The sequence below is a fragment of the Zeugodacus cucurbitae genome, chromosome 5 (assembly GCF_028554725.1).
Source record: "Zeugodacus cucurbitae isolate PBARC_wt_2022May chromosome 5, idZeuCucr1.2, whole genome shotgun sequence".
Lineage (NCBI taxonomy): Eukaryota > Metazoa > Arthropoda > Insecta > Diptera > Tephritidae > Zeugodacus > Zeugodacus cucurbitae.
Genome location: NC_071670.1, coordinates 47,674,237 through 47,698,144, shown reverse-complemented (window position 1 = coordinate 47,698,144; position 23,908 = coordinate 47,674,237). Strand labels below are relative to the sequence as shown.

General features: G+C 36.9%; 1 protein-coding gene across 2 annotated transcripts in view; it reads right to left on the bottom strand.

The window, feature by feature from the left end:
- LOC105212248 (myb-like protein P) overlaps nt 1-23,908 on the bottom strand; it is a 122,703-nt gene that overhangs the window by 78,482 nt on the left and 20,313 nt on the right. For both annotated transcript variants that reach the window (XM_054231215.1, XM_054231214.1), the window contains exon 2: nt 10,942-11,268. In XM_054231215.1, coding sequence (XP_054087190.1) covers nt 10,942-11,124 — 183 coding nt within the window. In that variant the 5' untranslated portion in view covers nt 11,125-11,268. The remainder of the gene's footprint in view (nt 1-10,941; nt 11,269-23,908) is intronic.

Below are 23,908 nucleotides of genomic sequence, written 5' to 3'. Positions count from 1 at the left end.
TGTGCTAAATTAAACTTTTGAAGTAATATTATTTCAATAATTGTTAACAGTAATTGCGTATCGATAATGTTGCCAAGGTTTTTGAATAAAATTGAATATAAATGTCTGGAATTTATTGCGAAAATACTTTATAATTGAAAACTATGTAATTAGAAAGCAATAATTTTTCCAGTTTAAACTGGACCAGACGCTACTCCCAAATTTTAAGACGAGTTAAAATTCGTATGTCTGTCTGTCCGTCCGTCCGTGAAACGGATGACTTGAGTAAAAATTAAGATATCTTGCTGAAACGTGGTACACATGTTCCTTGGGACCGTGAAGAAGTTATAAAAGTAAAATTTGGTACAAAGGATCGCATTAAGGAGGGGCATACTTGGATGTAATTATTTTTATATACCTCGCAAACCAGTAAAGCTATATAAAACTTTCTTGAGTCGTTTCACTTATGTACCCCACCACACACCATGAAAATAGTTGAAATCGGATTATAACTACGCCCATCTCCCATACAAAGGTTAGGTTGAAAATACTAAAAGTGAGTTAACTCAGTAACAAAACTAAATTTTACAGAAAAAATGGAAGAAAGAAGATGCACTCAGACTTTTTTTTACAAAATGGTAAATGGGTTTGGTTTCGCCCACTTATGGGTCAAAAGCCATATCTCAGGAACTACGCGACCGATTCGAATGAAATTCGGTATATAATATTTTCTTAGCACTCTGATAACACGTATCAAAAATGGGCAAAATCGGTTTACAACTACGCATCCTTCCCATATAACTCAATTTTAAATTCCATCTGATTCCGATGAAGATAGCGGACTAAAACTTTACACAAATACTGTATTTGAGCTGTGGCATCACTTATGGAAAAATTCTCGAAATCGGACTATAACTTTTCAATGCCCCGTATATCGAATATGAAAAACTCAGTGCTTAAAGGTAATTCTTCACCGAAAATATCAGTAAATCTCTCAGATATTTTAATTTTATTCAGAGGGAATCTTTTTCTTCTAATAGTGTGTCTCTGTACCAAAAATGCTTAAAATCGGGTTATAACTTCCCCTAGCACCCATATATCGGTTAATATGTGAGATATCTTAGCAAAATTAAGTAAACATATCTTCTTGACTGGCGTAGAAATCGCTTACGCGGTTATAGCCGAAAAAAGAAAAACCTGAGCATATAGTCTTGGATAAACCTATATAGTTGAAACGACATTTTTCAAAATTGCTGACATCATAACTCAACGAGAAATTGATCGATCGAGTTCAAATTTAAACTGAGTATTCGTGAATATATGGTTTTGAATTGCCAATTTGGTATTAAAAAACGTTATTTTTTCAGAACTACGCCATTTTGTTAATATTTGATATTTTTCAAAAAGCATAGGTCATTGTATAGGAAATACCTTCAACTTTAATATAAAAAAATTTAAAAAATAAATAAAATCGCCAAATGTTTCATGGGCTACACTGGTATAGCCCCTTAAGAGAGTTTAAGTCGAATTTTGAATTAAATTTTCCGGCTTTTGAGTATTTTTAGATGTGAAATGTGGTCATTTATGAGATTATTTTTGATTTGAAGAAACAATTGCTTTGTTGTTGCTTCTAGAAAACTTAAGGACACTAAACAGACCACAAGCAGTAGCGAAGTAACCTTAGGTATTCGAATGAGTATATATCTTATGAGTATTTGTAAATGTTTCAATATGGAGAGGTGGAATGATTCGTAATATAAGAAACGCATGTGTCGATTAAAAAAGGTAAATGTTATGCATAGGATCTCAGACAAATTTTGAACATTTTATCGAAAATAACAAAGATCGAGAGATAGTGAAAGTCAGGATGCAGATCCAAGTGGTACAAGCATGACCTCATTTATGGTACGACAGTGATAAAAGCTAAAGATATATTTCTAGCTAATAAACTATTCCAAATATTATAATTCTTGAAATTTATATCTTTCTAAAATTCGAAAATAGTCCGAATAATGACATCTTCGAAGTAGGTCATACCAGAATCCTTGCTTAGGAAATATATATTTTCAAATATGATTTTTTTAAACGATTTGTAATAAATCAAAGCAAAGGCAGAAGACAGATTCAAATATGAACTAAACTATAGATAATATCAATGTTGAAACCAGGAAACATAAAGACAATTTCGATCATATTGGCACCAAACTGGAGTAGGTTAAATCATGCAGTCCCAGATAATTTCGTTATCTAAGTAATTCTGATAAGTAGTTAAGTTATATAGATGGATTTCTATCCTATCTATTAATTTATCGTATATTACTTCATGAAAACACTTCTTCAGTACAATTGCCGATTGGCCATATAAATGGGGTACCATTCAGAAGCGTATAATATGTAAGTCAAATGGATTATGAAACTTCAAAATTATAGTGATTTTACTTGAAATACATCAATGTATGTATTCAGAAACTGTTCTCAATGAGAGAATAAAATAAATATTCTCAATTTCGTCCACATGTTGCATCAATTTGGCAACTACTCAGTAATGCCCATTAACTTTTGTCACTTTTGGCATTGCACCACAAGGCAAATATTTCACCTTCAACACTGATATGAATATGATTTCATTGCACTGCATGCAAGGAAAAACTCTGTAAACCGCTAGTAGAGGAATTGCTTGCCAACTAAACTGAAATTCAATATTTGCAAAGGTATTCATGGCGGCCTAGCGCCACCGCCGACTGTCACCAGCACTCGCAAACAAACAGGAATTTATGGGGACGGCAAATAACGGCAATTCGAATTCGAGCACACTCGTATCGATGTGCGGGAAATGGAGAAGAGGTTGAAATAGAGCACGCTTCAATGACCGAGTGGCATTCATATCAATGGCACTCTAACGGCTAACAGCTATCAATGGTTCTGGTACAACTGTTGTGAAGGTGTGTGCGGGTAAAATACAGTCAATTCAATTCACTTCCAACGACCGATTTGTTGATTTGCTGCATTTTTTGACTGAATTGTGCCAAATTTCAGCTGCCAAATGCATGAATGAGTTGCCTGCCTGGCGTGTGCTTTGAGAAATGGCCTCACATTCGTATATACATAGAGGTTTTTGGGTGTATTTCTCCATTTTTTATTCGGCAATAAAAAGTTTTCAGTCAGTGATGAGCTAACAGATGTTGAGAGGTGATCGATGGCAGCCTTTTTTCTTCTAATGTCTTCATGTGGTTGTAATTACTCCCACTATAGCAGACGCTTTGGGAGCAGATAATTTCTTGAGTAAAAATTAAGATATCTTGACTAAATTTTGAACACATGTTCCTTGGGACCGTAGGAGGGTTGCTATTGGGCGAAATTGGACCAATGCCACGCACACGAAATGGCAAAACCCGAAAACTTATAGTGTCATATCTAAGCCATAAATAAAGCTAGAAAATAAAATTTGGTATATAGGATCGCACTAGGAAGAAGCCTATCTGGATGTAATTATTTCTGAAAAGTGGGCGAGGCACCGCTCTTAAATACGTTTTTAGTGAATACCTAGGAAACCAATAAAGCTATATAAACCAAACAAACGAATTCGGTACATAATACTTTCTAGACACCCTGATGACAAGGATGGAAAATGGGGCCACCCCATATCCGTCCACCTCAGAAATAGTTCAACCGCTATTTTCGGTTCCTGTAACATTATTTTCTGTTCCTGTCCCCCGGCAGAGCAGAGCAAAGCGTCAGTGTGGAGCACCACAAAACTTTGGAATTGGCAAACAAATCCGGAGTTTTGTTGTTCCACCTTCTGCTTAAACTGCTCTACTGTGTTGAAAATGGATTTATAAAGCTTACGTTACGGATTTATCAAAAATAAAAATGGCAAGAGAAGATCAGAAATTGATGTGGATATCCCTATCCTTACATATTATTCTCGCAATATCTTGTTAAACAAATTCTGGTCATAAAAGACCGTCTTTATTATCCGAATGTCTAGTTTATGCCATAGGTGAGTAGACTAACTCTAACTTATGATATAAACATTATTCGTTGAATTTCCGATTTTGACCCCTAATTTTTTTCAACTTCATTCCAAAAATATTTAATGGGTTTTCATCTAAACTCCATCGTTCCAAAATTAAACCGAATTCAGAATTTTTAGTGATTATGAAAATTTAGCAGGCCTAAATTCTAGAAAAACCAACAACAATTTTAAAGATAACATCAACCAAGTAAGATGCCTAAAGAGGTCTGGGAAAAAAATCAATGTTTTTTATTGTTATTGGTGGCAGAAGTGGGAAAAAAGCACATCAGCGTGCCGCGTCACAGAACAAAGTTCAATCACTGCCAATAAAGATTTTCAATTGATTTTCATTTGCTGTCGCCTGATTGCCATTTGTTGTTGCTGTTGTTGTTAGCAAAATAGTTGTTTTTATAGCAGACACAGAAGTACCCCAACACCACAGAGACTATGAGACTACCACGCTGTGATTTTATATACACCCAAACAGAGGAGTGCAAGGGATGAAGCTGCATGCCACAGTGCGCCAGTTGCCGGCAATGGGTATTGGCAACAGTGTGGTCGCCATGGATCAACTGACAACAGTACTCCAACTACTTCACTGCCGTTAGCAGCAACACCAGCCACCAACTCCAGCGTCGTGACTGCCATGAATAAATGCCAACGAGCCGCCGCCGAGTGTTGAGTGCCTGGCTTAGCGCATTTGATAGTTTGGCTTAGGACGCATCGGCAATGGCAAGGCTCTATGAAAAAAACAAAAACAAAAGGCAGGAAAAAGTTGAAGGGAAGAGGCGCAGCAGCAAAAAATTGCGAAAAAACGCAAATAAGAAAACGAAAAAAAAAAAAAAATATTGCTGCTACGAAAAAAAGCGGCGCGCTGCAGACGTGGCAAATAACAGAGTGAACGGTATAATGAAAATGCTACGTTTTTTCGAATGTTTATATGTATGTTTAGGTGTGTGTGTGTTTGAGTGAATTCGGTTGTTGATTGAAGACAGTTAGGCAGGCAGTAAGGACGCTGGTGGTAGGCGCGCCTCGCCTCAAATGGCACGAACGTCGCTAATGCGTTTTCAATTAAAAGGATTTGTGTGCGAACGCACGCTTCATCACACACACATACACAGGGAGAGGGAGAGTGTAGGGCGCAAACACACAAATTAAAGCATGAAACGCTGGAAGTCGTGTTTGTTGTTTGTGCTTTGTGTTAGATGACGCTCTGCATAAATTTCGATGATTTGTACGGCAGCAATGTGAGTTTTTTATTAACAATTTTCTTTGTGAAACTTCGTAGGAATGTAAGAGCTTCGAAAGGATAACATAAAATAGAAGGAAATGAAGAGGCTTCAAAATTTTTATTTGTTTTTCTAAAGAGGCTGGGGCACTTGTGAGTGGTTATTAAAGCGCGCTCTTTTAATTTATTTATATATATATATAAATCAATATATAGACTAAAAAATTAAAAATCATTTCAATGACAGTTGAAATAAAAATTTTTGTCTATTGATTTCCCACAGCCTCCCACTGAGGTCATGAATGTCAATTCTACAGCAAGCTAGCACTCATACGCTCAACTAATCGTCACTTTGAATTCATTGTTCTGCGGCAGTCATATAATTTCATTGACTTGTGGTGGAGCCAAAGTCAAGCAGCGTAGAGAAAAATTGAAAAAATAGCAGCAGGTTTACAAAAAAAAAATCCTCTTCCTCACAAAAAAATAAAAAAAATCCCTAAAAAATAAAATAAAAAACGAAAAAGCAACCCATACAAACTCAAAGCGTCAATTGGCACACAAATGATTGTGCCACAGTCGGTGGCGCACAATTCGAAATGAATGCTTAAGCGAATGAATGATCCGGAAGAATTGCGGGTGTCTGTCGGCGTATTTGTCTCGCTGTTGCAAGCCATTAGTTCGCATTGTCTTCAAATTCAATAAGGAAGGAAGGACGGAAGGAAAGACTAATTTAAATGACATTCAGCGAATAAATGTAGTTGGTGGAGATGGAACTATGAGAAAATTAAATTTTTGATAGAGCAAAGTTTGTTTAGTTTTAGAGGAAAATGTATAATGTTTAAGTAAGAAATTTCCTTAACATAATATTTTGAAAATAAAGTCATAAGTGAATCATCTTATTCACATATCTGCACCTAGCTTATTTGATCTTATTAGACACTGACCCAATATACACTGATAGGAAGTAGAGATAAGTTCGAAAATACATATATTGTCATCAGAAATAGAACCAGTTGAAAGTGGATACCTTATTCAAATTATTAAGAATGAAGAGCAGACCTTCGATTTAGCAATCAGCGGCGGGAGGATCCCTACGTATCCGATTCTAGTGCCGACCAACTGGCTAATTTGTCGCTAAGCAGACAATGACAAAGCACTGAACAGTTTTACAATATAACAAAGATTTTCATAAAAACAATTACTTTTAGAAAACCCAAGCTTAATCAACTTCAAGGTGCATAGCCGAACATCGGAAGAACAATACGTCAAATTAAAAAGCCTGTTCGGAGAGTAAAACCTTGGGATAAACGATTTGGTTAAAGCCTTATAAGGCCAGACTTGGGCAAATAAGTCACGCTCACTGAATTATTGGCTTTTTTGCTGACATTCACTGGGTCAAGGAAACATATAATAAGACTAGGTGATTGTAAGATAGTAAATACAAATACTCATCGACTCAATATCTGCATTTTGGCATATAGTCAGAACGATATACTTTACGAAACGGCGATATATAAGTATTTTGGCATTAATGCACAATAAATTTCAGTGAAAGGTGGAATAAAACTTTATGGTTTTTCTATGCACACGATTTCCTTTAAGGTAGCAAAAGAATGACAGGAGCTATTAATGGAACTGACTTCTTACTACACGATAATTTTGCAATTGGTTCCTGAACTCAGTGATATTCCAGTTAACTGTGAAGCAGATGAACCAGCCAGATTAGGCACAACCTTACAATTCGATCCCAGTAAAGGGGATATATGCATGCTGTTGGCCACTTGTAGATACTTAATCGATAAGCAAGTCATAGATTGGGTTGAATCCCCGTGGAAAGAATCTATGACTTGCTCAAGTAGCAGGCAGACGTGACCTAATTGTAGCAAAGGCCGTACAAGCCGGCTACTGAAATTTAAAAGGAAGAACATAGGAACTCTAGTAGGAGTGCTAACTGGTCATTGTCTAATAAGAAACATGCCGTCAAACCGGGGTTACCAAACAATGACTACTGTGGGAGCTACCAAGAAATAGAAAAAGAAGAGACGACTGTTGTACATCTTCTATGTGAATATGAAAGCATTGTATAGGAAAAGAATCGCAACAATCGGACACGTTTTCCTGGACGATATCTCGGAGGTTGCGCGCATTAACCCGATTTAACCCACGATTACCATATGGTAACGCAAAATGTATCCTTATATGTATCTTCATAAATAACTTGAAAATCACACTATAAAACTACAAACAACGCTGGTTTTTTGCATTTTCCGGAAAAGCTAAATATTGAATATAATGAATCGTAAAACATATTTCATTTTCGAGCTCAAGGGGCCAAAATACATGGTGTGTATTTCATTTTAGAAAACTCTGAAATGAAAAAAGTTCTGGGCAGTACCGGGTTAAACTTTTTGACTTCATAAAAGCCACAGAATGGTTCAAAGAGGACATTCTAGTGTAAGTGGGATTCGAGTACCGGTGGATTCACAATGGGCCTTCTAAAGGCCTAGGTGCATCATCTGACATCCACTTTATCTACCTACCTTCTATTCACATCAATAGATGAAGGAGTCCTCATTAATATTTAAGCAAGAACATACATTTGATTCTCGTCGTATAATATAATACTAAAATAGATTAAAAATTTGTAAATGAAAGAGATAAAATTACTCAGTTAATATAACGATAAAGAAGAACTCTATATAAGTTGGCTTTTGTCTGATTTTCAAACAGAAGATCATGCTTGGATATTTGCAGTGACTTTTGGATGCCAAAAATATCGAAAATGATGTAAACATTGATATAATGATGAAATACGAATGAATTGATTTCAAAATATTATATTTCTTCAGAAAATTAAGTTCTAGGAGTCATTTCACTTCTTTTGAATGTCATAAAATTATAATATAGAATATAATGCTATGGATTTTAAGACAATATATAGGCAAACCAACAACTTAATCCGATCGCCAATTTTTACACTATACCTAAGTGCAGTAATCATAAAAAAATATTCTCAAAATATATAAAAAATGGGAATACATTTTTGCTTTAGGGTCATTAACACTAGATATGGCAACATCTTAATTTACTATTTTCTATTGCTGAATAATAATGAAATATATGAGAAATTATTTGGAATGCAATAAATGTTACCTTATTTTGATAAGTACAGAGCAATTAACTCATCAAATTTAGCCAGACGAGCTTAAGCGAAAATCTAAACTCAACAGATTTTCAGAAATAAAATTTTATTTAATACTAAATGACACAAATAAATTTATGTTGCTAAAAAATAGCATCAAAGCAAAAAAAAAATTAGTTACAATTTGCAGACGGCAAATATCGCCACGTCGTATGAGCAACATATAGAGCGACCAAAGCTAACTAAATGAAAGAGTAAAGTATGAGAGAAGCAAGTAGAACTGTGGCAGACGAAAAATTCGAAATCACGTACATTGTTTACAGAGCTTACAGAGCTTACAGCATTGCAGCAGAGTAATGCACAAATAAGCATTTAAAATTCCCACAAACACACACTAACTCAAGCATAGTCCCATTTGCTTGGAAATATTTGTGTGAACATAAATATATATTTCTGTTGAATAGTTAGAGGCGAGTGCAGCACGTTGAAATGTTTTTTGGCTAAGCGATTAAAATTCAGCATTCGCCGTGCATGTACAAATCTAATAATTCTTTTCACAACTGTCACTCTATTAGCGTTGGAGAGCACTGTGTATATATATGTGAGTGTGTGTCGGCTTGTACGAGTTGGTCTGATTATTTGCGAATGCGCTGGCGTTGCAATGAGTAAAGTTTAGTTTCAGCAATAGTTAAGCAGGAAAGAGTTGTTGGCGATTGGATTGGATTGAATGGCGCAATGGGTGCGAACTATGGCGAACATAACTACAAACAACTATGAGAAATATTCTCAGAAAATACTGCCATACTCCGGTGCGCCAGCATTGCATGTCGATGTGGAAAGTTGTGCAAATTTCTTAACTCAAAAACAGAAAAAAAACACGGAAGTAAAAAAATATTGCAATGTAAATGGCGAACGACTTTAATGTGTTGAAAACAAAATGATGGGATTACCGTTGCACACGCACGGGCGAAGTGTGAAAATTATATGCGTTCTAAAAGAGTTCAGGGAGAGGGGAGAGAGAGGGAGGTTCCAAATACACTAACTACTTCCGTGCATATGTTAGCTGTTGCACTGATAATCAGCATATAAATAGTCAAGTGCCAAAAATAGCACGAGTTGCAAGCAATGTGAGAAATATGTAGCATACATTTTGTCGAATAACGAATAATATGCAAGAGAGAATAATGAGGACTGTACAGTGGGTTGTTTGGCAATATATATATTTAAAATAACTTGAATTGATGACAGAATGCATGCAGTAAGATGCTCGGCACTATCTAAGGGTATTCTCCCTCTCTCATGCACTGGTGCTACACAGCAATAGTGAGACCTATTCTGCTCTACGGTGTTCTGGTATGGTCAGCGGGCACAAGGAAATCTACGTATCGGAAGCCGATGGAAAAGGTTAACGACTTGCGGCGCTAAGTATAACGGGGGCCCTAAGGAACGACCCAACGGCTGCTCTAGAACAAATATTAAACCTGCCACCTATTGATCTCTTTGCAGAAAACTGAACTGGCTGACTGCGAAATCGGCGGGACGACTGATGGCAACAGGTGAATACAGATCCTTCGGACACAGCTCGATTGCTAAGGGCAGTCTGACAGGCACCGACTATCTGGTCCCATTCTACAACTGGGAAAGAGAGTTTACTGTAAACATGGAAAAGGATGGTTGGCGCAAGGGTACCGTAACTACACGTAACCCCTTAAATATCTATTCGGATGGCTCCAAAATGGATGAGGGAGTAGGTGCATGTATTTACTGTCCGTAATTGGGCAGCAAGACTGCAGTGGAAAGGCTCGCCAGGAATTGAGGCTACACTTCTACTGGGTGACAGGCCGTAAAGGCATCTCTTGTGCGTTTCTCCTGCGAGGCAGCGTTTTAGGTGCTCAGTTGGCCCCACAATATGATAAGTTACGAGGAGTGAAGCCTCATAAACTATTAAAATTCACATCAGGTGCAGGCATCCTAAACGATGACTACTATTCAGGAAACATGTGAAGGCACTCTATTCTGGTATCCCAAAGGACCATAACTGGTCTACGCGAGGCCTGCAGGCCTACCCTAAATTGATGACATTCACGATTATTTTAAATATATACTTTCCAAAAAAAATCATTCAGAGGATAATTAAGACGGTCTCATAATTCAGCCCTATCATTTATCTTATATTGGAAATAGCTATACCAAAGTTGCTCTAAATAAGTCCATGTGAGGATGAGGACTCTTTGATAATTGAAAGGATTTAGGGGAATCAGATAAAGCCTATATACCACAGATATAGTGCCCAAGTATTTATAGCCCTGGGTTAAGTTTAGACTATGTATAACTGTGTATGACTATGTATCTTCAAATGATCTTCCTAGAAACCTCGAAAGTAAGAGTCAATATGTGCTCAAAATAGAGGTTCAAGCATGGTTCAATATTTATATCGATGATTAAAAATATCAAGCAGTAAAAATATATCTCAGAAATTATCAAAAGCTTATTTAACAATAAATATATAGACTTGTTAAAGAATTAAATAATAATATTTGAATAAATAACTTTATTAAAAAGTATTATTAAACTTACCACTGTACAAACAAGCGCCGAAAGCTGACAACGAATTTGATGGAAGGGGCCAAACCCAACAGCTGTTAATAAATGCGAGTTCAGCGCTTTTTCCACTTTAACTTTGTCTCTCCACTTTGCGCCACACTTCACCGTCCAACCGCCACTACTTGCTAGTAGTGACCCCAACTCGGGTAAACACATTTCGTTGGACTATTTATTTTTCACTCACAAGTGTATTTTAATTTCCGGCAAATTTCCTAATGCAATCTCCTCAATTGCAGAGCGCGACGAGCAATGACGCTGACTGAAGACAACCCATTCGTATGCAAGCGACGCTGGTAAGTGCTGCAAATGGAAGATGAAATCGGTGTATACAATTTAACAACAAACATGAAGAAATATATGTATATATAGTGTATAGGAGAGTATTTCTGCATGAAAGTGTGTGTCTACAAAATGCGCTGGGTGTGTATGATCACTGGCTAATACTAATACGAATTAGTGGGTTAGTTGATTGACTTTGCGTTGGATGGTTGTTTTGGGTGTAGCAAATGTGGGTGTCAGACACTTTTTTTCGCCATATGATTTAGTAACTGAGCTGCCGGATAAAAAGTGAATTTATTACCGCCAAAATCAAGTGTGTGTTTATAAATTAAATTTACATACATATTTGGGGGAGTAAAATATTGTGTGACGTGTGATTAGTACGCAATTATTCTCACACAATAATCTAAGTATTTAAATAAAATAAAATTGCAACAAAGATCACTAGAAGACAATACTTAGGATTATTAATTTTTTTTCTGTTTGAATTCTATATACGAAACCGCTTTCATTAAAGTGTTATAATTACTTTCTTCAATTATACCAATTTTGTTTTATAGAGTTTAGACCAATAAGAAATATTTTTAAGTAAGGAAAAAATGTGTAGGTCATAGAAATTACTAAATTTCTCCACCAAAGCAATAAGCTCATTACAATCGATTATGCGGAGATAATGATGTTCCATTTGAAAATCAGTTTGCTTGATTCGCTACTCTCTAACTAATTTTCAGCATACACGTATGATTATCAAAATAATCAGGATGTAATGCGGATGTCTGTCTGACCGTCCGTCCGTACATCTGTCCGTGCAACTGATAACTTGAGTAAAAATTAAGATATCTTGACACACATGTACCCATGTTCCTTGGACCCGTAGGAAGCTTGTTATTGAAAATGGGCGAAAACAGATCATTGTCACGCCCACAAAATGGCGAAAAACTAAAAACACATAAATATGTTTTTAATTTTTTTGAAAAGTGGGCGTGGCTCTTCCCTTATATAAACCAAACTTTCTGTAGTCGTTTCCTTTACATACCCCATTACACACCATAAAAATTTATATAAACGGTTAATAACCACGCCCACCTCCCATACAAAGGTTAGGTTGAAAATTACTAAAAGTGCGTTAGCTCATTAACGAAAAACATCGGAAGCACTAAATTTTACAGAAGAAATGGCAGAGCAGAGCTGCATTCAGATTTTTTTTTATGGAAAATGAGCGTGGGGTCGCCCACTTATGGGTCAAAAACCATATCTCAAAAACAACTCGACCGATTTCAATGAAATTCGGTACATAATTCTTTCTAGACACCCTGATAACACGGATGAAAAATGAGCGAATTCGGTTCACAACCACAACTACCATATAACAAAATATCGAATTCCATCTGATTATTTCCTTTATAATGAATACATAAGGAACTGATGAAGATAGCGGTATGAAACTTTTCACAAATACTGTATTTGAGGTGTGGCAGCACTTGTGGAAAAGTTGTCAAAATCGGACTATAACTTTTCAAGGCTCCGGACATCGAATATGAAGAACTCAGTGCTTAAGGGTACTTTTTAACCGAAAATATCGGTAAATCTCTCAGAGAATTTAATTTAATTCAGAGGGAATCTTTTTCATCTAATAGTGTGTCTCTGTACCAAAAATTTGTAAAATCGAGAAAGAACTTCCCCTATCTCCCATAAACCTAATTATAGGTTTTTCAAAAATACTGTGGGCTTTATTCCGCATATATCGGTTAATATGTGAGATATCTTAGCAAAATTAAGTGAGCGTATAGACTTGGATATAGTGTATCAAATACTCCCTACAAAATAATTGACAACTCTTCTCTACAAGTTGTCTCTGAAAACGATAATTTAATCTCCTACACGCTACAAGCTAATAATCAGGTTTTAGTACGCCATATAAAAGCCAACAACTCACCAAATATCCTACAAATGTTAGGTTTCACTCATAGCGAAACCAAATAACAACACTGACTATATTAACTGTAATAATCATGCTTTGTTTTTGTACTTCTTACTGCCCAACACTCAAGTTCACTTGATTAGCAGCCTACACATTTCAACTTCCATGCTACTTTCACTCATTTAGCTGCCCATCAATCCAGCTGTCGATATGTGTCTCAACTATGCCTGTCAGCTGCTTGCCAGGCTACGATGTTATGTCGTCCGAACACTGCTTTCGTTTATCCACTGAGGTGCAACAACTCATGAAATTTTCATTTCCTTCCAATCAACAAACCACAATTTATGCCAAAATCACGTTAATCATACGCCCAGTGGAACCAGGCAAGCATTTAATATTTTTGCGCAGTTGCAACTAGTGACATGGTTGTTGTTATTGCATGCAATATAATGCATGAAAATCACAACACTACAGTCTCACTCATCAGCAACAGTTAGTGTGTTATAAAGTCATGATTAGCTTCGTCAGCAACACCAAACACCACACACCAGAGTGTCGAGTGACTGTTGCACCAGAGCACAACAAAAGTTGCCACAAACAAATGATACCCGCTCAACAACAACAACAAAACTAACTTCATAACACATCAAAAATGCTCAGTCACACCCCGTGGGCCTTTGTGTGCCAGAATTTGATGGATAACACACATCAACCGCTACACAAGCATAACGGTTTATGCCGCCCACACCGCTTGCTTGCTGTGTTTCATGCTGTCCCTGCAATGTGGCAGCCTCATCAGTGTTGTCAGCTCGAAAGTCACAGTACAACAAATACAAACACACACTCATTTACTCTATCACTTTTGTTATTGTTCTTGCTGTTGTCGTTGTTATTGTTTATGAAAGTGGCATATGCTGCGCCGCCACCACTCAACTATGCTGTGTGTCTGTGTTTTACTAAGCGCTGGTGTTTGTAAATCACTTGGTCGCTCTGTGAGTTTGGCTATGTGTGTGTGTGTCTCTGTGTGCCTTGTATTTGTAGTCAATTATTTCATTAGCATCACCGCAACGGGGCGCAAATTGCTCGGCTCACTTCTGTGGCACGTGTTTGTTGGCATGCCTCAAATTTGTTTATTATTATACGCTGTTGCTCATTATTCTGGTTGCAGTTGTTGTTGTTGCTCTGATTACTGTTGTTGGTTATTTAAAGTTAAATTGTGCGGAAAATTTTCGAGTATGGCAATTTAACATAATTTGCGGAGGTGTCAGAGTGTAGGAAAAGTTAAATTTTGGATATTTGCGCGACATTTCTGGCTTAAAGTGGATATGATACCCAAATACATGTACATAATTTGAAGAAATAAAATTTTAAGAAATATCTAGATATATTAAAGGACGGAACACATTACAATGGAATACGCCGGCAACAGTATTTGAACAACGACTCTCTTGGTCTCAAATTTTTCAGGTTAGAAATCAAATACTTGAGTCTGGGGTAGACCTATCAACAATTATTATTATCTTATGCTTATTTTTATTTTAAGACTTAGAAGGTCTACAGGAGATCAAAATTCTACAATAATTTCGAGTACTGAAACCGTTTTATGCGTTATATAGACATCGCTTTTGCAAGTTATTTCTTAATCGATAATAGCAAATTCTCCCAAAACGACATATATACATAGATATCTGCAGCTTTTACGCTAAAAATCGATACATACAGGGTCAAAAGGAGTACATACAAGATTTAGTACAACATTATCCACATTTGCTGTGGAATTTTTCATTCAGAGTTTCGCGAAAACACAGTAAGAAGCTCCAATATTATTTGAGAATTTAAACGATTGAGTTTCAAAACTTTTACTATTGGTTACGACCATATCATTGAAATATCACGGTATTATCAAGATAATTTCATAAAATCGACTTACTAAAGCTGCCCACAATATAGTATGGGTCCCTGAACGAGAAGGTATGGTGGAAAATGGTATTCTTTAGGAAATGGAAAATGGCTGCTCTGGGAAAGAGGGTACTAAACCGATCGGTCCAGAGTCAGTATCGGTAGTGGGTTCACTCGCCTTCAAATGAGAGTTCCATTTAGCGGATTGAGGATGAATCGGAGTTAACTTCTGAATAGTATTCTTAAACTCTACTTACCAGAGCTCCCTTCAATATATGTAGTATAGTATTCTGAACGGGAAGGTACAGAGGAAAATGGAATTCTATAGGAAATGGAAAATGGCTGCTATAGGAAAGCGAGGACTAAACCGATAGTTCCAGAGACAGTATCGGTAGTGAGTTCACACGCCTTCTAAAGAGAGTACCTTAGAATGCATTGAGGATGATAACTAATCGAAGTTAACTCTTGAAGAGTCTTGCAAGAAATGCAATTTGCATGGGTAAGAACATATTCCGTCTTTGTTACTAGTCCTAAACAGCGCTGGAAAGCTTAGTAATAAACAATCGCCTATATATCGTTTGAATCTTTAAAAGGGACTGAAGGAGCATACCTAAACTGGGAAAACGGTCACTGAACCGGTAGATCCACATTTGGTGTTTGCATTAGGTTCACACCATCAAATAAGATATCCATAAAGAGGATTAAATACTATAAAATATAGATAGGAGACCTTAGACTTAAAATCCTTAGTCCCAATTTGAGTTGAATGAAATTTCTAAAAAAGGAGCACATCGCTGGATTTTTCAACGCTATGGGTCTGAAATGAAATTAATTCCTGGGTTAGGTTTGGTTAGGCACGAAGGCTGTTTCCAAGAAAAAAACGAAACACACTTAGACTATTAAGGACAGTTCTTTGTGATGCTTTTTGCTTAGACCTCGCAAAGGGGGCCTTTCCCAAAGAAATTGTTGGGAAGATTCTACCTCATTCTCTTCCCAGCAGCTTATGTAGCTGGCATACGGTAAATTTGCCAATAGCCAGTTAGAAATCCTATGCTTAAGGAAATATTGTCCTTGTTGAAGGCGTTCCCTTGACCTCTTGCGATTTACTTCGGGACAGAAGTATTTTGGCCAAACGAATGCCTAAAAAGCAGACAATTTTATTTAGATTTAAGAAATTTCTATTTCTTCCAACAGTTTAAACTCCAGAGACATTATGATTGAAGGAGTAATGAAGAAATGGAAGCATTAAATTTGAGAACTATCGGAATATTTTTAACAAATTGTTTGTCTGAAAGTTTAATCATCATCCCAGAATAATCAAGAAAGAATAACCACAAAATGTATGACCAAGCAGTTCAGTACACATCATAAATAGTTCAAATCTGTTGAGATTACAATCGATAATCGACTAAAAACTAATTAATTTTAATACTACACTATATTATTCGCAAAGAAAAAATGTTTGACCTATTAACGATTAATGTTCTATATATTTTCTTCCCTCCAAATGGTCTCATCTCCAAATGTTTACACATGAAGTAACCTACTTCGCCAAAGCAAATTTAAATATTTTATATGCACACTTAAAGCGAATAAACTTAATGGCTAATATTAGACACTTAAGCGCTGGCTGCCACTTAAAGAGCCAGCCAAAAAAGTTGCCACAGCATACGACTTCAAAACGAAGAAAGCTAAACCGATTTTATTTTCCACTTAGCAGACGCAAAATAATAAGGAGACTACAAGGATGTATTTCTTATGAATAATGTAAATAAAGTGGCTAAACTGTGCCAGCTAAATGGTAATTGTGTTGATCCTTTTAGAGCTGAGTAGCTAAGCAAAATAAACGTTAGTCACTTTTAATAAAAAGTGGGCGGGATAATGGGTGCGGTGTGGAGGTGGAGGTGGAGGAGTGATGGCACGCGGTTGGAACGCATAAAAATTATTGGACACCAACAACAAAAATAACAACAACGAAGAGTGGAGAAAGCAGCAAAAGACACCCTCAACAACACAGTGTTGGGAAAATATTACCCAAATTGTTAGTAATAACCAAGTGCCAATGTGATGGGGTATAAAAGCAGCATTTAATATAGCGAGTTATAAATTTTGTGGCACAAAAACGATTTACTACGTCGCTTTGTTGTACACTCGCTGTGGATATGTGAGTAAGTATATATTTTTGTATTGCCCAGCAAACGCTTTGGCGACGTTATGCCACTTGAATGGCTTAAGCAGCACGCCATTGCAACCAAAGTCCATAGCACGCGCTCAGCCATCTCCATAATGTTCTTATAGATATAATTCGGCAGCATTTAACGAGGCTATGATAGTTTGGTTGAGTGCTTCTAGCTGAGGATTTACTACCCCCACCAGGCGACGACTCATTCATTACCAAGCTCATTTTCATTTCTTTCTCTATATAGCCGTGCCGGATTAGGTGCCGCCGCTGCGTCTGTCTTCGCGTCCACAAACCTTGTAATTTACCACTAAATATTGTTGGTCGATGAAAGTGGCAAAACAAGACGTAAATAAATTGAAAAGATTCAATAGCGATTTTCACAAATAGCCGTGGCTTATAATTTCGTTAGGCTTCCTAAGTATGTATATACAGAGAACAACAAATCATAACTCGGCCACATTTCTTTAACACTCAGTTTAATAATGAATTAATTTATTTTTGCTCACTGTTATTCATGTAAGACTATATTCACAGTTACGGGAGGAATTAGTGGTAACAAATATATTATAGGATATTTCAATGCTATGTAACATAACGATATTTATACAATCAATAACTATATTGGAATGATAACATCAAGAACAATAAATTACGTTTCCAAACTATGGAGTTCGCCATGAATTTCGGAGAAAATATTTGCATGTGTTTTCTACGATACTCAAGCCAAAGGTCTTGTCGATAAGATCTTCAAAGCTATTATAAATAACAAGTAAGGAAAGGCGATGATCGCCTGTAGTTTTATTAATATAATATAGAATTTGACCCATATATTCGGCAAAAAGTCCAATATAATAACGAAAACCATCATATATAGTATATGAGAGCTGAGGTAATTCCTGAACCGATTTCCCTCATTTTCCCCGAAAGACACTATGGAAGAATGAGGTCATACGCCAGTCAAGAAGAATGCACACTATATATATCCAAGACTATACGCACACTTAATTTATATCACATATTAACCGATATACATATGGATGTGGAAATGTCAGCTCTGCCGGGTTGCCGGGACCGGAAATGATGCAGCCGGAGCCGGATATACGATATGATATTACCGGAACTGGAAATGGACATCCGGAACATAAAATAAAGTTACCGGAAGCGGATATGAGGTGCCAGATATGGAGTAAAAGGCACCGGAATATATTATGTTACGGGAACTGATGTTACCGGAACCGTAGAGATGGCGCAACCGGAACCGGATATGACATCTGGGATGACATTACCGGAACCGGAAATTATGTTACCGGTTCCGAAACCGGAAATGGAGCAACGGTAACGGTCTTCGAGTTATAGAAGTTCGAGTTATGGAAGTTCCACTGTATTATGTACCGAATTTCATTGACATCGGTCTAGTAGTTTTTAGATATGGTTTTCGACCCATAAGTGGGTGAAGCCACGCCCATTTTCCATTTTTTTTTAATCTGAGGATAACGTTTTCCGTTAGAGAGTGAACGCACTTTTAGTAATTTCTAACCTTACCTTTGTATAGAAGGTGGGCGAGATCCGATTATATCAATTTTAATCGTGTGTAATGGGGTCCGTAAGGGAATCGACTGTAGAAAGTTTATTTTACATAGCTTTATTGGTTTCCGAGATATTCACAAAAAACGTATTTAGAAGCGGGGCCACTCCCACTTTTCAGAATCAATTACATCAAGATATGCTTCTTCCAAGTGCGATCCTTTATACCAAATGTTGCTGGTATAGGTTCATTTATGGCTTTTTTATGACACTTATAGGTTTTCAGGCTTCGCCATTTTGTATGCGTGGTCCGATTTCTCCCGTCAATAGCAACCCTCCTACGATCCCAAGGAAGATGTGTACCAAATTTCGTCAAGATATCTTAATATTTACTCTAGTTATCTGTTGCACGGACGGACGGACAGACAGACATCCGGGTTTCAACTCTTTCTAAATATATCAATATACTATATAAATGATATTATCTAGCAATAATATGCGAAAGAAGTCTAAAGAGTTTATGATTTCTACACGAAGTTATTTTTAGTCGAATTCTAATGTTTAGGTAACCACTGTATGATGAATAGTATATCATACAATAGCCATCCTTATTTGTAATATGGTAAATTCTCATTTTTTGCATTAATATGCAAAAACCAGACAACAACTTATGCCCTTATTACTACTTCGCACCACTCACTAGTACCATTACCCATGCCAGCTAATAAATATTGAGAAAATGTGAGAAAAATCTCCAACCATTTGTCGTGAGTAAATTCAATAAATATTTGCGTGGAGCAGCAATCCAAATTCAATAAATGTGCAAATGAATAAAATCAAGTAAATGAAGTGCGAGAGAGTAGTGTAAATGCAATGTTGATACTCAAATTTATGACAAACTTAATTGATTTACTTGCGTACGTGACTGGCAAAATGTGAATTGCATTAGCTGGCTGCCGCCATTGGCTGTTGCCAGAGATTTACTGCAGCGCAAAAGGACAGCTGCCGCGCCAACTTCCCTTGCGAACGTGAGTGGAGACAAGGCGACGACAACTCTATTAAAAATGAGAAGGTTCTGCTGAAATCAGCTGATTATTACGAGTACCAGTACCAGTTGCCGGAAGCGATGTCATTGTAACTGGATTATTTTTCGTGTTATTAGGAATGAAGGAAATGTGTTTGTATGTTTTTAAAAAATAATTTTATTCATTGTCTACATTTAGGCGCATCCATACAGGATTTTTGAAATCTTACACGGTTAGAAGAAATTTTTGAATTTTGAGTGTCTTTCAAACTTAATTTATACTAATTAATAGTCTAGGGTATACTATTATTTGCTTGAAAGACAGCTTTAAAATAAAGGGAAAACTTCCAAAATCTGGTTAAATACCCAATTTCTTCTTTGCGTCAAAATCAATTACAGCAACAAACTGCTCTGGTTGAAAAGGAAATACGAAATCCTGCCAGGACGACTTTTGGCATAAATAACGCCATCAAAATGAACAATGAAAACTACAGCAACAACATCATCTCAATAGCTATACAAATTTAGCACACTTGCCACAGCTATCAGCCAGGCATCTCACTTCGTGTCTGTTATTCTAGGAGGATTTTCCTGCTGCTGAAAACAATACTGCGGTGCAAAATAAATAAGAGCACACAGCAAATGCTGCTAAACAGACTGAACTCGAAGTAAACGGTAAAACGGGCACAGTTCACCATTTCGCCCTTTGGAGTCTGCTCCGTAGTTAGCGGAGTGAGAAAAAGCATTTCCGGCAATACGATACTTGTTGTTCTTATTGTTTTAGGGCAAATTGTTGATAAGCTGATCGACAGCGTTGATAGTCCAAATAATTAATTGGATGAGTAGTTACAAATACCTTTAATTAGTTCGTAATTACGGTTACAATAAAGCTGTCACTGCGAGGAGTGGCAAACGGAGGTGTTTGGAAAATAAAATATTTGGAGGAATGAACAAATTCCACTGAGATAATTTTTTATGCGGCAAAGGAACAGTAAATAAATTGTCGACAGTTTAATCTTGTTCTGAGTACCACGACACAAAGATATACAAGGCAACGAACTTGCAGACCAACTAGTTAAAAAGACCGCGGTTGCTAGGCCGGTAGGGCCGGAGGTCTTCATTGCTGTTGGTCCGGATGTTCTCAGAAATCGACTATTAAAAGATGAATTGGCTAGTAGGAATCTCTACTGACTGCACTTGCAAGGACTTCGGCACTCCAAACTGTTTTTTCAAAAAGCAAGATGAGACTACTAGTGGCACTTTACACCGTCTACTGCAGACTTAGGTGTCATCGAAACAAACTCGGAATCTACTCATCGGATCAATACAACGATTATTCTAAAAGCGACGCTACAAAAGTAGACCAATATACAAAAGATATACGATCCAACGAGTTTAAATTATTAAATATTTAAGAGCGCTGCTTCCTACTTATGGTCCTCATAATCGTCCTCTCTGATCAAAAAGCACATCAATTGAGGAACACCCAAATCAGTCTTTCACATGTCGTTCTCAAGCTTAGGGCATCTCTATGACGTCGTTGTGGCGAATTTTGCAAAAAGATCTTGGCCTACATCCTTACAAGATCAAATTGACGCAAGAACTGAAACCGCTTGACTGTCAGTATCGTCGTATGCTCGTGGATTGGGCTGAGCAACAACTTGAAAATGATCCGGATTTTCATTGAAAAATCATCAGTGAAGAGGCATCATTGGTCAGGCAGCAATACACATGTACTCCGTGAGTCACCATTGCATTCCGGAAAAAATTACGGTTTGATGCGGTTTATGGGCCATGCCGTCATTGGGTCGTACTTCTTTCGTGATGACCAAGACCGGCACGTTACTGTGAATGGGAATCGCTACCGCTCAATGATAACCGAATATTTTTAGCTCGAATTGGATGATATGGTCTTGGACAATATGTGGTTAGAACAGGACCACAAGCATCACAGACAATGTCAGAATCGATTTACTGTCAGGAAATAGCCCAGTCAATTGGCCGCCTCGGTCGTGAGGTTTGACGTCGTTAGACTATTTCCTGTGGGGCTATGCCAAGTCTATGGGCTATGCCAACAAGCCACCGACGATTGATGAATTTCATGGCAACGAACTCACAGGAGAAAGAAAAAACAACAAATTATCTTATTTCGGTAAATTACGGTGTATTTCTCCTCATAAATATAAAGACATTTCTTTAGGGATTTCTTATTCCAGAAGATTTTGGTTGTTTTAGTCTCACCCCAACCATAAAAATTAGCAGCAAGCTTTATCTATAAACTGATTGCTACATAAATATTTAACGAAATTTTAAACTCCTTCTCGATACTCAAAAAAAAATTTACGATTTAGCTGAATGAATTATATGAAGTGGAATGACAAAAATGCTACTAAAAGAGCTACTTACGAGGAAAAACTTAAAAGTGAAAAGTGTTCAATACAGGCAATTGCCTAACGGCACAATGATGAGTGAACAATAGAAGGAGAAAAAAGAAAAATAGACAATAACAATAACAATATCAATGACAATTTTTATTGCATTTTAAGAGGCCATCAAGGAATTGTTATCGTTTTTGCTTTTTTAATAGAGGAAACCTTGCATGGCTCACCTGTTTATGGTAGGGCGTGAGTATGAGCATAAGAAGACACATGAAGCAATAAATGAATGTATAAATGACGGAGTGCTAACGCCTGAGCTAAGAGGCGGGAAGCACGTATCACCAGCAGGCTGACAGACAGACAAACAAACAGTTAACAAGGCAGGCAAGGTAGCAAGGTAAATAGCGCTACTCTGCATGCATGTGTGTGTTTGTAAGTTGTCTGTCTGCCTTGGTGTCGCTCGCATGGAAATTGTATAAAAATTATTCAAGCTGAAGGATGTATGATAATTTCCGACGGAAGTGTAATCAAAAATCGCTTAGACAAGTGTGTGCGCGATGACACTACGCGCACCCCAACCAGGTGGCAAGTAGTGGGGGAAGCGTAGTGGCGGAAAATTACAAAAGGAGGGGGGAGGAGTGAGCGCTGAAAGATTTATTTATTTTTTATGTTTGTTTTCTCTCAAAGCACGGGAATTCTGCAACACCTGTGCCGAGGATTACTTTAACTTCCTGTTTATGTGAGCGGGTGGAGTCTGGCAGCTCCGCAACCATTTGGATGGGTGCTGTGTCGCCACGGAAATGAGCTGTAATTGTAACTGAATGCGCCAAAAGTCGCCGACGCTTGATTCGTTTTTAATTCAATTTGCTTGAACTGAATTTTTTCCGCGACTGTAGAGCAGAATTAAAAAAATAAAATAAAAATATGAAAAAGAGAGTGAGATGCAATTTGAAAATGTTGCAAGTTCTACAGCTTTAATGCAATTGCAATGCAATTAGCTGGCAATATATTCATAATTTCCCTAGACTTCGAAAAAAATAATCGTAAAAAATACTCGCTAGTTAGTTAGGTGAACGTTTCTGATAATATCCGTTTAACGCTTGCACTTCTTACCGTAATCAACGTAACGCTTGATTTATAACTGTCTGTAGCGATAATGACTTCATTAGACTGTAGCGAATTTCATAGCAGTACACTTGCACATATCCCAACTTTGAGTGCTGCTCTCCCGTTTTATGCTCACATGTAATTATAGGTATTCGCTCAAAACTTAAGCAACATAACTGCCGTTGTGGCATATGATTTATGATTATTTCGTTGAATTTATTCACACTTAAATAGAATATGCTTCAGACATACTGTCAGTAACAACTTACTGGAGCATAATCACCTCCACTTAATTCTCGCTCAAATTGCTCACTACTCACTTGAAGGGTAATTGTCTAAAATTACTGACTTCCACAACACTCAACAAGTCAGTTTGAATGAAATGTGGCTATAAATTGTTTTGTTAACAATTTAATTTGTGTCATAAATTAGCGGCTAATGGTAAGAGGTGTTGCATACTTTTGAGCGTTTATGCCAGTTGCACTCATATGGTACAAAAATAGTAGAGGATAAATAATGGAATATTTCATTTTTCTTTAAGAAATCAAATAAAAAATATTAAAAGATTTGCAATTAATGTTTCCTTAGCTCAAATTAGCGTATTAGTACTGTCTTCTTTCTATAAT